This window comes from Mastacembelus armatus, chromosome 21, assembly GCF_900324485.2.
Source record: "Mastacembelus armatus chromosome 21, fMasArm1.2, whole genome shotgun sequence".
In the NCBI taxonomy this organism is placed as follows: Eukaryota; Metazoa; Chordata; class Actinopteri; order Synbranchiformes; family Mastacembelidae; genus Mastacembelus; species Mastacembelus armatus.
In genome coordinates, this window is record NC_046653.1 from 27,294,436 (window position 1) to 27,309,003 (window position 14,568).

The 14,568-nt window shown below is 42.9% G+C and overlaps 2 protein-coding genes across 2 annotated transcripts; both read left to right on the forward strand.

Moving 5' to 3' along the window:
• The first annotated feature begins 1,598 nt into the window (after positions 1 to 1,598).
• Positions 1,599 to 2,513, forward strand: LOC113123219 (olfactory receptor 11A1-like). Its single transcript, XM_026295039.1, has one exon. It carries the CDS (start codon positions 1,599 to 1,601, stop codon positions 2,511 to 2,513), a length of 915 nt encoding a protein of 304 aa, XP_026150824.1.
• A 6,067-nt stretch (positions 2,514 to 8,580) lies between these two features.
• On the forward strand, positions 8,581 to 9,734 carry LOC113123220 (putative gustatory receptor clone PTE01). The gene has a single exon (XM_026295040.1). The coding sequence runs from the start codon at positions 8,787 to 8,789 to the stop codon at positions 9,732 to 9,734; it is 948 nt and encodes a 315-aa protein (XP_026150825.1). The 5' UTR covers positions 8,581 to 8,786.
• Positions 9,735 to 14,568: the final 4,834 nt, after the last annotated feature.

Genomic DNA, 14,568 nt, shown 5'->3' on the forward strand with positions numbered 1-14,568 from the left:
ACCGGTCGAGGCAGATGGCCGCCCAAACCGAGCCCGGTTCTGCTGGAGGTTTTTCTTCTTTTAAAGGGAGTTTTTCCTCTCCACTGTCGCCAAGTGCTTGCTCATAAGGGATTTGTTGGGTTTTTAGATTTTGTAAAGTGTCTTGAGATGATTGTGTTGTGATTTGGCGCTATACAAATAAAATGAAATGGAAATTAATTAAATTGAGGATGTGACCTAACCTCAGCATCCGTTTACCAATGCATTCATTGTCCCTCCTCTGAACATGTCCAAACCATCTCAATCTGGCACCTGCTGCCTGATATCTCCCACCTCCTAGTTCATATTTGAATTTGAATTTTCATGATTTTCATCATTCCATGATTATGGTAGATCAATAATTGACATTTATAATGTGCAATATTTCGGAGTAAGTAGCAGCCAAACAAATGGGCAACATATTGGCCATGCTGTTAGCTAAGATCCACTAGTAAAGTTAATTATACTCAGTGACAGCAGGCCAGCTACAAGCCAGTCAGGGGTGTGCAAAAAAACTGAGCAGTGTCCAGATTTCATGTGTGCGTGCGCTTGTGTGTTTGTATTTGTATAGCTATCTTTGTGAGTACCAATTTCTATCAAAGTGTTGACATTTTCCTGGTCCTCACTTTCTCCACTCCTGTTTGATGGTTAAGACTTGGTTTTAGGGTTAGAATTACGTTTCAAGTGAGGCATTTAGTTGTGATGGTTAGGGTCTAGGGAAAGAAAGATCAGTGGGGCGTGGACCCTCTGTGCTATAATATAATATAACTGTCCTAATTGTCCAGGTGTGTAAATCTCAGGTGGCGCATGGTGGTAAGAGAGTCATTTTGTCAACTGTTGGAACTATATGAGAATGGCAGTGGGTCCTTTGGGGGGATAGCAGGGCCTTGATGGGCCTTATGCACTTAATGATGATGGGTCTCAGTGCAATGGGGCAGGAGTCACTGAGGCAAACACGTCGTCAGTTCTTGGGAATGGGTACCATGGTGGTGACCTTGAAACACATTAGGATGAGAGTGATGCTCAGAGAAATGTTTAGGATGTGTGCACATCCTCTTAACAACTCTAAAAACCAGGAATGTTGTCTGGTCCAGCAGTTTTCTGTGGGTTGACTGTGTGTAGCTCTGCTCATCTCAGCTGTGGTAAGACACAGCACTTAGGTGTGTAGAGGAGAGGTGATCGTCTTCACCTCCATGTTAATTTGTACCTCAAAATGTGAATAGAAGTTGTTCAGATCTGGAAAGGAAACATCACTGTCACAGCCAGGTGGAGTTGTCCTGTAGGACTGAATGCCACATGTGCCATGCATCACAGCTCTCCTGGAAGTTGCCATGGAGTTTGGAGAAGTTTAGTGCAGAGTCTAATGAGATCCATGGGGGTGAATCCACTTGATAAAAACATTGCACAGACTCAAACCGACCACTGTCCAATCTCTGAGCTTCTGTGCTTGTTAGACCACACAGGTGCATTTCAAGGTCAGTAACAACTACTGAATAAGACGATCTGATGCAGGTTGTATGACACTTGTGAGAAGTTCTGTACATGTTTCACTGACTAACTCTTTGTTTCAGACATCTTTAATGGATAATAACTTAAATGTGACATATTTAACTCTTGATGGTTATGTGGAAGTTCACAGGTACAGATATCTTTATTTTGTGATCCTGTTTACAGCATATATTCTAATAATCTGCAGTAATTCTACTATTGTGTATTTGATAGTGATTCACAAAAACCTCCATGAGCCTATGTACATTTTCATTGCAGCTTTGTTAATAAACTCTGTTCTTCTCAGCACTGCTGCCTACCCAAAGATTTTAATTGATGTTTTATCTGAAAAACAGATCATATCATATCCTGCATGTCTCTTTCAGTGGCTTATATATTATTCTCTAGGCTGTTCAGAGTTTTTGCTGTTGGCAGCCATGTCCTATGACAGGTATGTGTCTATATGTAAACCTCTGCAGTATCCAACTATCATGACAAAAAGAACTGTATGTATTTTGCTGGTTTTAGCTTGGATTCTGCCTCCATGTCAGATATCAGGGGCAGTTACTCTAAGTGCTGATGCTAAACTCTGTAAATTTAGTTTCAAAGGAATCATTTGCAGCAGTGCAGTTTTAAAACTTCACTGTGCTCTATCAAGACTATTATATGTGTATGGTTTGGTTGTTTTGGTAAATTTTATATTTCTCCCAGTGCTTTTCGTCCTTTTTACCTACATAAGGATATTTATAATCACATTTCGACGTGGTAGAGAAGTCAGGAGAAAAGCTGCACAGACATGTTTACCTCACCTGATTGTTCTAATCAACTATTCTTGTTTGCTTGGATTTGATTTACTTATAGCTCGACTGGAAACTGATTTTCCACCAATTGTGCGTTTAATTATGGCTTTAGAGGTAATTCTTTATAATCCAGTCTTCAATCCAATCATATATGGACTAAAAATGAAAGAAATTTATAAACACCTCAGGAAGTTGTTTTGTCTTTAATATGGTCTAATGTACTGATCAGTCAGTCATTGTTTTGTCTCATAAAACAGTGATGTGGTTTCTCTTGATTTATAAAGGAATTGATTACAAAGATTTATTTGTAAACCACAAATGCAGTAAGAATCATCCACTCTAAAAATGTAATCTCTAATGAATAAGCTTCAAAACCCCCTAACTCAAAGGTCCATTTTTATTCTAAATCAACTGTTTGATTCTGAATTTAATTTTGTGTTTAATGACCTACGGAAAAATAGTGATGTGCTCATTGTCTGTGTGTGTTGTTTAAATAGTTTATTGTGAATATATGTTAGATGGATTTATATTCATATCATTTGATATGGGATATGCAACAATTATTTCTCAGACTTTCTATGAAAAAAGAAGAGGGTCAGAGTATAGGACCAATAAAACTCATTCCAGATGATTCCAGATGTTTTGTCCTGTCTGCCCATCAGTGAAGGGGAAAGGTAAACAACTTGTGGGGGTCCACGTGTTGAGACAAGTGACATGTTGCACTTCTTAGGAAGACATACAGTGGGTACGGAAAGTATTCAGACCCCTTTAAATTTTTCACTCTTTGTGTCATTGCAGCCATTTGCCAAAATCCAAAAAGTTCATTTTATTTCTCATTAATGTACACTCAGCACCCCATCTTGACAGAAAAGAACAGAAATGTAGAAATTTTTGCAAATTTATTAAAAAAGAAAAACTGAAATATCACATGGTCATAAGTATTCAGACGCTTTGCAGTGACACTCATATTTAACTCACATGCTGTCCATTTCTTCTGATCCTCCTTGAGATGGTTCTGCTCCTTCATTGGAGTCCAGCTGTGTTTAATTAAACTGATTGGACTTGATTAGGAAAGGCACACACCTGTCTATATAAGACTTTACAGCTCACAGTGCATGTCAGAGCAAATGAGAATCATGAGGTCGAAGGAACTGCCCAAGGAGCTCAGAGACAGAACTGTGGCAAGGCACAGATCTGGCCAAGGTTACAAAAGAATTTCTGCAGCACTCAAGGTTCCTAAGAGCACAGTGGCCTCCATAATCCTCAAATGGAAAAGGTTTGGGACGACCAGAACTCTTCCTAGACCTGGCCGTCCAGCCAAACTGAGCAATCGTGGGAGAAGAGCCTTGGTGAGAGAGGTAAAGAAGAACCCAAAGATCACTGTGGCTGAGCTCCAGAGATGCAGTAGGGAGATGGGAGAAAGTTCCACAAAGTCAACTATCACTGCAGCCCTCCACCAGTCGGGGCTTTATGGCAGAGTGGCCCGACGGAAGCCTCTCCTCAGTGCAAGACACATGAAAGCCTGCATAGAGTTTGCCAAAAAACACATGAAGGACTCCCAGACTAGGAGAAATAAGATTCTCTGGTCTGATGAGACCAAGATTGAACTTTTTGGCATTAATTCTAAGCGGTATGTGTGGAGAAAACCAGGCACTGCTCATCCCCTGCCCAATACAATCCCTACAGTGAAACATGGTGGTGGGAGCATCATGTTGTGGGGGTGTTTTTCAGCTGCAGGGACAGGATGACTGGTTGCAATTGAAGGAAAGATGAATGTGGCCAAGTACAGAGATATCCTGGAAGAAAACCTCTTCCAGAGTGCTCAGGACCTCAGACTGGGCCGAAGGTTCACCTTTCAACAGGACAATGACCCTAAGCACACAGCTAAAATAACAAAGCAGTGGCTTCGGAACAACTCTGTGACCGTTCTTGACTGGCCCAGCCAGAGCCCTGACCTAAACCCAATTGAGCATCTCTGGAGAGACCTGAAAATGGCTGTCCACCAACGTTCACCATCCAACCTGACAGAACTGGAGAGGATCTGCAAGGAAGAATGGCAGAGGATCCCCAAATCCAGGTGTGAAAAACTTGTTGCATCATTCCCAAGAAGACTCATGGCTGTACTAGCTCAAAAGGGTGTTTCTACTCAATACTGAGCACAGGGTCTGAATACTTATGACCATGTGATATTTCAGTTTTTCTTTTTTAATAAATTTGCAAAAATTTCTACATTTCTGTTTTTTTCTGTCAAGATGGGGTGCTGAGTGTACATTAATGAGAAATAAAATGAACTTTTTGGATTTAGGCAAATGGCTGCAATGACACAAAGAGTGAAAAATTTAAAGGGGTCTGAATACTTTCCGTACCCACTGTATGTAACTGGAAAGATGTGGTGTATAAACTTACATGCCTGTGTAAAATGCTTTTGTCCATTCTGGTTCTCAGCCTTATTGTATCAGGCGTCATATCTTTATATTAAAACACCTGAAATTATCAACCTAGTCCTGTCCACCTCTTCAATAAACCATCTACATGAATAGAAGATAATATCAATGTTTTGTTACATAAACAGGATTTAGCAGGGTAATTGTGAATCATGTAAAATATATTCTTTTTCCTGTCAAATTAAATTTTTACATAAATATACACACAGAACTAGAAACACAACCACCACAGGGCAGCTGCTGCCAGTTACAGAAGACTTTTCACAGAAGTGTCTCGTTACCAATTTCAAAGTATAGTTTTTCTCTTTTCTCGCAAGTTTGAAATTTGCCACTGAATAACAAGATTCAAGATTTCCTTTACTGTCATTCAGCAAACACATCATACATGCAATGCAACGAAATTCTGAACAAGGCTTCATGAAAACACAAATAACAGTAAAAACCACAAGTAATCGATAAAAGAACTTCATGTAATAAATATTAAATAAGTAGAAAGTGCTATAGTTTGGGGTTCTCACATGTGCAAAGAGAGAGGGTCATTGCACACTTATACAATGCAGCCGCCCACTCTGGGATACAAGTGGAAGCCGCAAGCAGAAATAGGAAACAGCTGGTTCTGGTCAAAGCCCAGAGCACATGCGTGCTTTTAGTATAGACAAACTGGTTTAACAAAGTCCAACAGGGGTTGGTGACCAGAATCTGAAAACACACTTCAGGATATCACCCTTGAAGAAGTTGAGCCAAATGGCAAAACTCATACCAGTCCAGAGAAGTGCGACTCACAACCAAAGCGAACAATGGTCCCTGTGGACCATGTCTGTGCGTAGGTTGCTGTCCCCTGAGTCACCGGGAACCCCGGGGCCACCTAGACCATTGCCACCGGAGTCCCTAGGGCTGGAGCCCCTGGGACCGTCCAGACCTTTGTCCCCTGAGTCCCCGGAATCCCTGGGGCCGTACGGACCACAGCCACCAGCGTTACCTGTTCCTCAGCAGCCCGAGCCAGAGCTTCCTCAGCAGCCCGAGCCAGAGCCAGAGCTTCCTCAGCAGCCCGAGCCAGAGCTTCCTCAGCAGCCCGAGCCAGAGCTTCCTCAGCAGCCCGAGCCAGAGCTTCCTCAGCAGCCCGAGCCAGAGCTTCCTCAGCAGCCCGAGCCAGAGCTTCCTCAGCAGCCAGAGCCAGAGCTTCCTCAGCAGCCCGAGCCAGAGCTTCCTCAGCAGCCCGAGCCAGAGCTTCCTCAGCAGCCCGAGCCAGAGCTTCCTCAGCAGCCAGAGCTTCCTCAGCAGCCCGAGCCAGAGCTTCCTCAGCAGCCCGAGCCAGAGCTTCCTCAGCAGCCCAAGCCAGAGCCAGAGCCGCTGCTGCTGCAGCTGTCTGAGTATCCTGAGCTGCCGCAGCAGCTTCCAGAGTATCCCGAGTGTCCTGAGCTGCCGCAGCAGCTTCCTGAGTATCCCGAGTATCCTGAGCTGCCGCGGCAGTTTCCTGAGTTTCCTGAGTATGCTGAGTGTCCTGAGCTGCCGCAGCAGCTTCCCGAGTATCCCGAGCAGCAGGAGCCGCCGCCGCAGCTGCCTGATGTCCCTGAGCCTCCGCCGCAGCTGCCTGATGTCCCTGAGCCGCCGCCGCAGCTGCCTGATGTCCCTGAGCCGCAGCGGCAGTCAGCCGAGTTCCCTGTGCCGCTGGCTGGCTGGTCGGGGGAACTCTACTGACTGCCGCGTCGGCGGTTGCTGGTCAGGGAACTCCACTGGCGGCCGCTGCGGCCCAGGGACTTCGGCTGGCTGCCACATCAGCGGTGGCTGGTCGGGAAACTCTGCACCGCTGATGTGGCAGCCAGCCGAGTTCCCAGATCCGCAGCGGCAGCCTGCAGAGTTCCCCGACCAGCCACCGCCGACGCGGCAGCCAGCCGAGTTCCCTGTGCCGCAGCGGCAGCCAGCCGAGTTCCCAGAGCCGCAGCGGGAGCCAGGCGAGTTCCCAGAGCCGCAGCGGCAGCCTGCAGAGTTCCCCGACCAGCCACCGCTGAGGCGGCAGGAACGGCTTCGGACCCACGCCTGCCTGCGAGGCCGTCCTCCCGAACGGTTTTGGACCCACGCCTGCCTGTGAGGCCGTCCTCCCGAACGGCTTCGGACCCACGCCTGCCTGTGAGGCCGTCCTCCCGAACGGCTTCAGACCCACGCCTGCCTGCGAGGCCATCCTCCCTTTCCTGTTTCTGTTCCGTGTCGTGTTCCAAGTGCCTTTATGTTCAGTTGTCATTAGTAGATTGTTTTCACCTGTGTCTTGTGTTTTAGTATTTAAGTTCTCCGGTTCCCTTTGTTCCCTGCTGGAACATTAGTTATTCTTAGTTACTGTACCCCTGCTATTCTCCTGTCTGCCTGTCTGTCTGTCTGCCTGCCCGCCGAGTAGCAGAGAATAAAAGCCTGTTTGTCCAGCATTTGGGTCCTCACCTGTTTTTCCCTTGTCACCGCCACGAGGGCGCAACACCTTGTCATCACTAAGGGTGTTAACGTTTCTAATGTCGCTGTGATTGATGTTGCTTTGTCTGATCATTTTTGTGTCTTTTGATTTGATAATTTCCAAAGATGATTTAGTCTAAATCCTTCTGAGGAGCTTCGGGTAGGATATATTTCAATGTTCCTTTAACTCTATCATTAAGGACATAAGTCCAGAGACAATCCAGTTAAAGCTTCAAGCTTCCATTTCTCCAAAGTTAAGACAGTATAGTCCAGTATGCTACAGCACACCTTGGGACTCCCTTTGCTCTCCCAGGTGCGAGATAGACAACAGTTCTTCAGCTGGCAGATCATTGGGACCTGCAGAAGAGGCAAGGGCTGGAAGTATTTAATAGACTGGGAAGGATATGGCCCACAGGAATGCTCATAGATATGATCTAAGGTGGTCAGAGACTTTTGACGCGTTCAAACTGGAGGATTATCAGAAACTGGCCCTAGGGGGGTGGGTAGTCCAGTACACTTCAGCCCACTAGAGAATGCTGTTGCTCCATCCAGCAGCCAGATGGGCCAAGCGGCACTGGACACGTGATGTCTGGTACAGCACAGGCACAACTTGCACTCCCAGCTTCCTAGGAGTGATCTGTGAGGTCTTTAACCCAGAGACGAGGGATGCTTTTAGGTTGAGACCTTCTGGGCACCTTCCACTGTAGATACTTCAGGTATGTCTAGCTGATGGGAGGTCTCAGGGTGAATTCAGAATACACTAGAAATACTATATATCTGATTTAGCCTAGGAAGGTTAAAAATGAATGGCTGGACATGGTCACAGATTCTATTGGAATAATGAATAATGACGATGCCTCGTGGAAGAGCCTGGTATTGGTCTCACAGTTGGCCTCCACCCTGTTTCTCTTCTGGCATGTTCCAGCATCAGCTAACCCACTGCCTTCATCTGCATCCATTAGCCTTGAACCTGTCTCTGTCAGTCTGGTTGTCTTTGTATTGTTCTGACTGCAAGCAGAGAAAACATCAGGAAAAAAAACATGAAGTGAGTTTGTGAAGGGCTGGACTTCCATCATCTCCCTCTGGGCCCAGTCTGTATCTGTAGCTGCTTTCAGTGTCACAGCAAAACAGGATAAAGTCCAGGAGCTGCCTCAATTTGGGTTACACTGGGAGGACTATCAGTGAATCACTGAGACTCCATCAGCTGTGAAAATGGACGTGTAGGAGCTGGAAGCTGAACATCAGCAGTGATCATTTCTAACCACATTACCTTCTATTCTTTATGCTCAGACATGATTTCAACAACTGTCTATATGTTATGAGGAATGTGATGCTGGTTGGCCATTTACTACATGTGACATTTTTCCATCTGTGCATGTTTTCAATGCATCTTGAAATGTGTTTATCCTGTGATTTCTAACACTAGTTGTAAATGTAGCTATTTGCCTGCAGGTTCATGTTGTTGACACAAGGACAGAAAAGTCATTTGAGAACATTTGAATCTCAGTAACTTTCTGTTCAGCTCTTTTAATCTGTCCCCCTTCTGCTGTGTCCATCCCTCTGACTTGTCTTCTTCCAGCTCTGCTGTTGATCAGACATGAAGAGCAACAACAGCCTGACTCCCTCCTATTTTCAGTTCACTGTGTTTGCAGACTATGGGCCCCTCAGATATCTGATCTTCAGCCTGTGTCTGTTGATCTACATGATTATAATCTCTGCTAATGTTGTCATTATTCTGACAGTCTGCCTGGAGAACTCTCTGCATCAGCCCATGTATATTTTCATCTGCTGTCTGTCTTTAAACTCTCTGTACGGCTCGGCCGGCTTCTTCCCCAGGTTCCTGATGGACCTTCTGTCCGACACTCATTTCATCTCACGTCCGTTCTGTTTCATTCAGATGTACATGATTCACACTTATAAATCACATGATGTGAATATTCTCACAGTCATGGCCTATGACAGATTTGTTGCTATTTGCCAGCCTTTACACTATCACAGTAAAATGACATTTAGGACGATGCTGCTGCTTCTTGTTGTTGTTGTGCTCTACCCTGTGTGTGTTTTTGGCTTCTTTTTGTATGTCACCACAAATTTACCTTTGTGTAGAAATAAACTCTACAGGATTTTTTGCACCAGCTGGTCTATAGTTCAACTCTCCTGTGTGGACACAACACTGATCAGCATATCAGGCCAGTTTCTTGGTGTGATATCGATCTTTGTCCCCCTGTCCTTTGTCCTCTACACCTACCTGCGCATTCTGCTTGTTTGCAGGAGAAGTTCGTCTGACTTCAGAGGAAAGGCTTTACAAACCTGCCTGCCCCACATAGTCACATTTGGGAACTTTTGTATCTCAATACTCTGTGAGGTGTCATTGAGTCAGTATTATGCTGAAAAAGTAAATCCATTTGTTATTGTTGTTTTATCTCTGGAGTTTCTGATCATTCCTCCCATCAGTAACCCTCTAGTTTATGGCCTGAATCTGCCTCAGATCAGAAAGGTGATTGTTGCATTTCTAAGGGAAGGTAAAACGGTTTGTCCTACATGATTAAAGAGCCAACAATAAAATAAATAAATTATAATAAATAATAAATTCTGTTATTCACATTATGAACCTGTAGAGTAACTTAACTCTAGTTTATCTGTACTAATATTTGTTTTTTCACAATTGTTTTCAATAAAGTGAATATAATAGATGCAGCCTCAAAATTTCCCCAGCTACCATATTAATGATCATTATTTATATTTTAGTATTTTCATATCAATAAATACAAATCACAGGTCATCAGAATAAAACACAGCTTCTGAGTTTTTAATTCAAATTTGCATCTGAGCTTGAATTCCTCTGTATGTGATTTCTTCTGTACTTCTCTGCATATTAAAACTGACCACCACTGTCCTTGAATTCACAATAGGCTCAGGAAAATGTTAGATTTGCCGATCAGCTACACAATAATGCACCATTAACACTAATGAAACTATATTTCATAAAATATATCATTGTACTGTGATTATTGATATTTGCAGTGTGTTATGTTAATAATTGTTTGGTACTTACTGAAATCGTAAGGAAACTTCAAATAAAATCTTGTTATATTAGTTATAAAGGTATAACCTTCACTAATGAATGAGAGGTGATTCACTAACAAGCACAAATATACACATTGTATATATGTGATCAGTATTTGATGGCTTCAAGTTTGAGATATTTTCATCACAGTATGTGATTTTTATTCACAAATATATGTGAGCATTTTTCCACACGAATGAAAGGATATTAGTTCTGTAGTTAGTGAACCAACAATAACAATGTATTGCACAGGACAGACAGAACTTTAAAAGCTGAACATTGGTGCAAAAACTCAACTTTACTAAGATACAACCTGGCTGAATGAGTAAAATCCTGAATATATTTAAGTCTTGCTCTGGGCTGATTCAGGTTCCGGGGTTGACCTCACTGAACCTGTTTCTGCACAGTACAAGAGAAGCTGCATCCGAAACAACCAGCTATCCCGTGCTGCCATCTGGTGGTTCCTGAAACAGTACTGTTTGATTTAGGAGTTAGAATGTCCCACAGAGACTTGTTGCACAGGTCACAGGTCACTATGGGTCACTCACGTTACAACAGTGATAGTTGAAAGAACGTCTTGACGGACCCATTAGAATCTGGAGATGACATGTTGTTTATACTGAATAATCCTGAAAATAAACTGGTGCTTCAGTACAGTTACAGACTGCAGAAGTACATGTGACTTGTCAGTGTAACAGGATAAAAGTTCAGAGGTTTAAGTTCACCATGCAAAAGAATAATATTTACAATCAGTTCTTTAACTTTTAGAACCATTTAAATGGCAGTACGGAGACCCAGTGGTGTCAAACCGTCTCTGAAGCATGACATCCAACTGGTCTAACAAAAAGAACACTTCTGATAATTGATGATTCCTTCTTCAGGTGCTGTCTAAAGGCAAGGCAGGGAGGAGAAAAATGATTAACTGGTGCATTTTTCCACACTGCAAAGAAGAATCAAGAAGCACACTGAGCAGATAATTACAGACACCTGTAAACAGGAAATATAACACATTAACACCTGAGACAGCCTTGTTTTTGGCCCTTTTACTTCCTGGACTTTTATGTGAAATAGCAATAAAAGCTATCCACAAACTTTCCCTCTGCCTCTGCATTGCACACCCAGTTCTCATTCCCTTCTTTACCTGGTAGGACTTCCACACCCACCACACCTGTTTCTACTTCCCTAATAAGCACCTCTGTCTTTTTACCAGTTTTCCTTTGTACTCTGCCATGTAATGTGCTCTATGTACACAAAGCATTCATGCAACTTTTGTGTGTTTCTTGTGATTTCCGTGTCTCATCCATGTTTAAGATTTTCATACGTGTAATAACTGTGCTTGAATTTTTTATTTTTTTTGACTATGCCTTTTCCTGCTCCTCTGAGGGTTTTTCAATGTTTTATTTTTCTGTCATTTCCTTGAATCTAACTTAGACATTTTAAGCAAAGCTATGATCTTTTCCAATTTTTCTTCTTAAAATGAATGAAACCCTAATCAAAGTGTCCTAAGTGGTGTTTGAAAGAACATGAAAAACATGTTATGAAGTCGTCCTGTCCACACATATTCATATCAGATTATGTTTTGTTCACTTTGTTCACACTGTAAAAGGTATATAATAAAAATACGTAGATTTTAAAGATGTGAATTGTTTGTGTTAGAGAAATTAAAATGTTTACCCTCCTGTGACCTGATCCACCTTAATTTAGTAGAACTGAAATACTTCTGAATGGGGCCAATTGTGTATTGTGGAAATATAATTGTTGCTCTCAGTGAGCACAGTTTGCTCTAACCTTGACTGTTTGATAAGGGCCCAGATGTCTTTCTGTGGGAAATCACCTCCTTTTGTGTTACCATGAAAACTGATGTGTTAGGCTGCAAGCAGCCAGTGATCCTCATGCTGTACCAAGGTGCTGTGTGACTGTTACTCCTTGCAAGTAAAACTTCTATATAATCTTACCGCAATATCTCCTCTTCCTTCCAGGTTTGGACCTACAAACCGTGCATGGGGGAGTCTAAGACTTCTGACTGAAAGCCCTCCACCCCGGTCCCATAAGGGAACGGTTTGGAGCATTGAGAGGCTAGGATCTGCTGTGAGGGGAGAGTGACGCGATTTAATTTTGAAAAGAGAGACCAGAGACGGTAAGAGGTAAGGTAAGAAGAATTTTTTAAGTAACTGAAAAGTTACAGAGAAAGACACGCCCTGAGCACCAGGAGGGAGGAGCAGGCTACTCTGTTACTAAATGGAGGACTACATGTTGACCTACTGTCAGTGCCATTTGAAGTACATGATCCCTGAACCTTCAACAGCTGAGTGGAAAGACTTAGGAGCATTTGTAAACAGGACTGAAGAGGTGGGGACTGCCTGGGAGCCAGTCCCAGGTGACCCTCATGTTTTCTACAACTGCTCTGTAGACACATATAGCAAAAGATTGAACTGGTGAACAATCACAACAAAAGCTAAACATCTAAGTGTAAAAGAATGAGTAGAAGTGTTCACTCTAACAACAGAGGAAGAAGATCAATTAAAGGAAATTCCCTCATATTCATGGACTACAGGAGCAGCAGATGTAGGGAGAATCAAAGGAGTAGAACCAGTTAAAATAACACCAAAAGGTACCTTCGGGCCCTTTCAAAGACAATATCCACTAAAACCTGAGGCTGTTGAAGGAATTAAACCAGTATTTGACTCACTATTCACTACTATACCAAAACTATACCAAACTATTCAGAGTTGTCTAGTCCATTGTTGAAACTGATTTATGACACACCTATGGCAGCTCATGACAAAATAAAATGACTGAAATTGCAGAAAAAGTCTTTAATGATCTTAAAAAGACCCTTTCCTCGTGACCTCTGTTTTAGGACTGCCTAACCATGAATAATGTTTTATGCAAACTTGATTGTAAAAATGGTCATATGACTTCAGTGTTAACCCTCTGGGAGTATCCCAGACCCTCATGCCTTGTTTCCCTTTAGAGTTTGTGTTCCCGTCCCACGTTCCTGTTTTCTTGTAGCCCCGTGTGCCTCGTTTCCTCGTGACCCTGCCCATGTACCTTACTTAAAAGTTTCCTCGTCTCGACCTTCTCCTGCTTTGTGTATTCGTTCCTTGTTCAGCTTTGTTTTCGTTAATAGACTCCTTTTCTTCACTCCTGTGTTTTTGTGCACCAAGTGCAAGTCTGCTCCTGACCTCGCCCTAGTTCGTGACATGTATACCATCATAATAAAAACAAAACACTGTGCTTTTGTTAAATAAAGAAAACCGACAGGGTGTGCTGTCTTTTCTGTCTCTCTCATTTCTCTTCACAGATGCGTAAATAAAACAACCAGAATCTCAGCGAATACTTGGCTCATAAAAATAAGAATTATATGGCTAAAAAGCTTGAAATGTTTTCTTTTAAATGAAACAATTCAAGTTGAAAACAAATCATCACTTTTTATTTAATCCATATGAACGTAAGGAGAAGTCCGTTTTTTCCTGTCTTACCTCATTACAGGTAATGCGGTCCCGCCTTGTACACTGTCCACTGTTCACATGTAAATAATCTCAGGTGAACCAGGTAAATATGTGCACGCCCCCGAGAAATGACACAAAATATCAAACTTCATCATAGAATTTACTCACTTTTTCTGCGCATCACGGACGTGACGAAGCGCTTCTTATATTCCACACAGACTGTGGCGGAGCTACGGGGTGGCCAGGGGTGACCGTGGCAGGGGTGGCAAATACACTTCACATCAAATCCAAAATGAAGTGTTAGATGTATTAGCAGAAATGGTGTGTTCCACCATCATAAAGGAAGTGAAGGATAGTCAGGTCTTTGCCCTTTTGGCAGACGAGACGGAAGACATTGCAAAGAAAGAACAGATGTCAATTGTACTACGGTACTATTATAATGGGGAGGTAAAGGAAAGCTTTTTGCATTTTGAAGCATTAGAACAGCTTGATGCAGCTGAATTGACCAAAAGGGTAGTCAGAATACTTGAGCACTACGGCCTAGATTTCAGAGAAAATTTAGTTTGGCAGGCGTATGATGGAGCGTAGGTTATGCGGGGGAAAAACAGTGGTCAGGCTCGCCTGAAGGAGTTGGCAAATCTTTATTTGCCAACTCCTCAGACTGTGATTCCTACGGCACAAGGACATTTTTAGAATTGGAATTTTTTACCAAACAATAGATGTCATGGTGAATGAGATCGAGCGGAGGTTTTCAAAGCCAAGTTGTACTGTAATGTGTGAAGCTTTAAACCTCCAAAAGTAATCAGTTCTGTGATGAGGAAGCACTGCTTCCATTTGCAGCACTTTATGATTGCAATGCA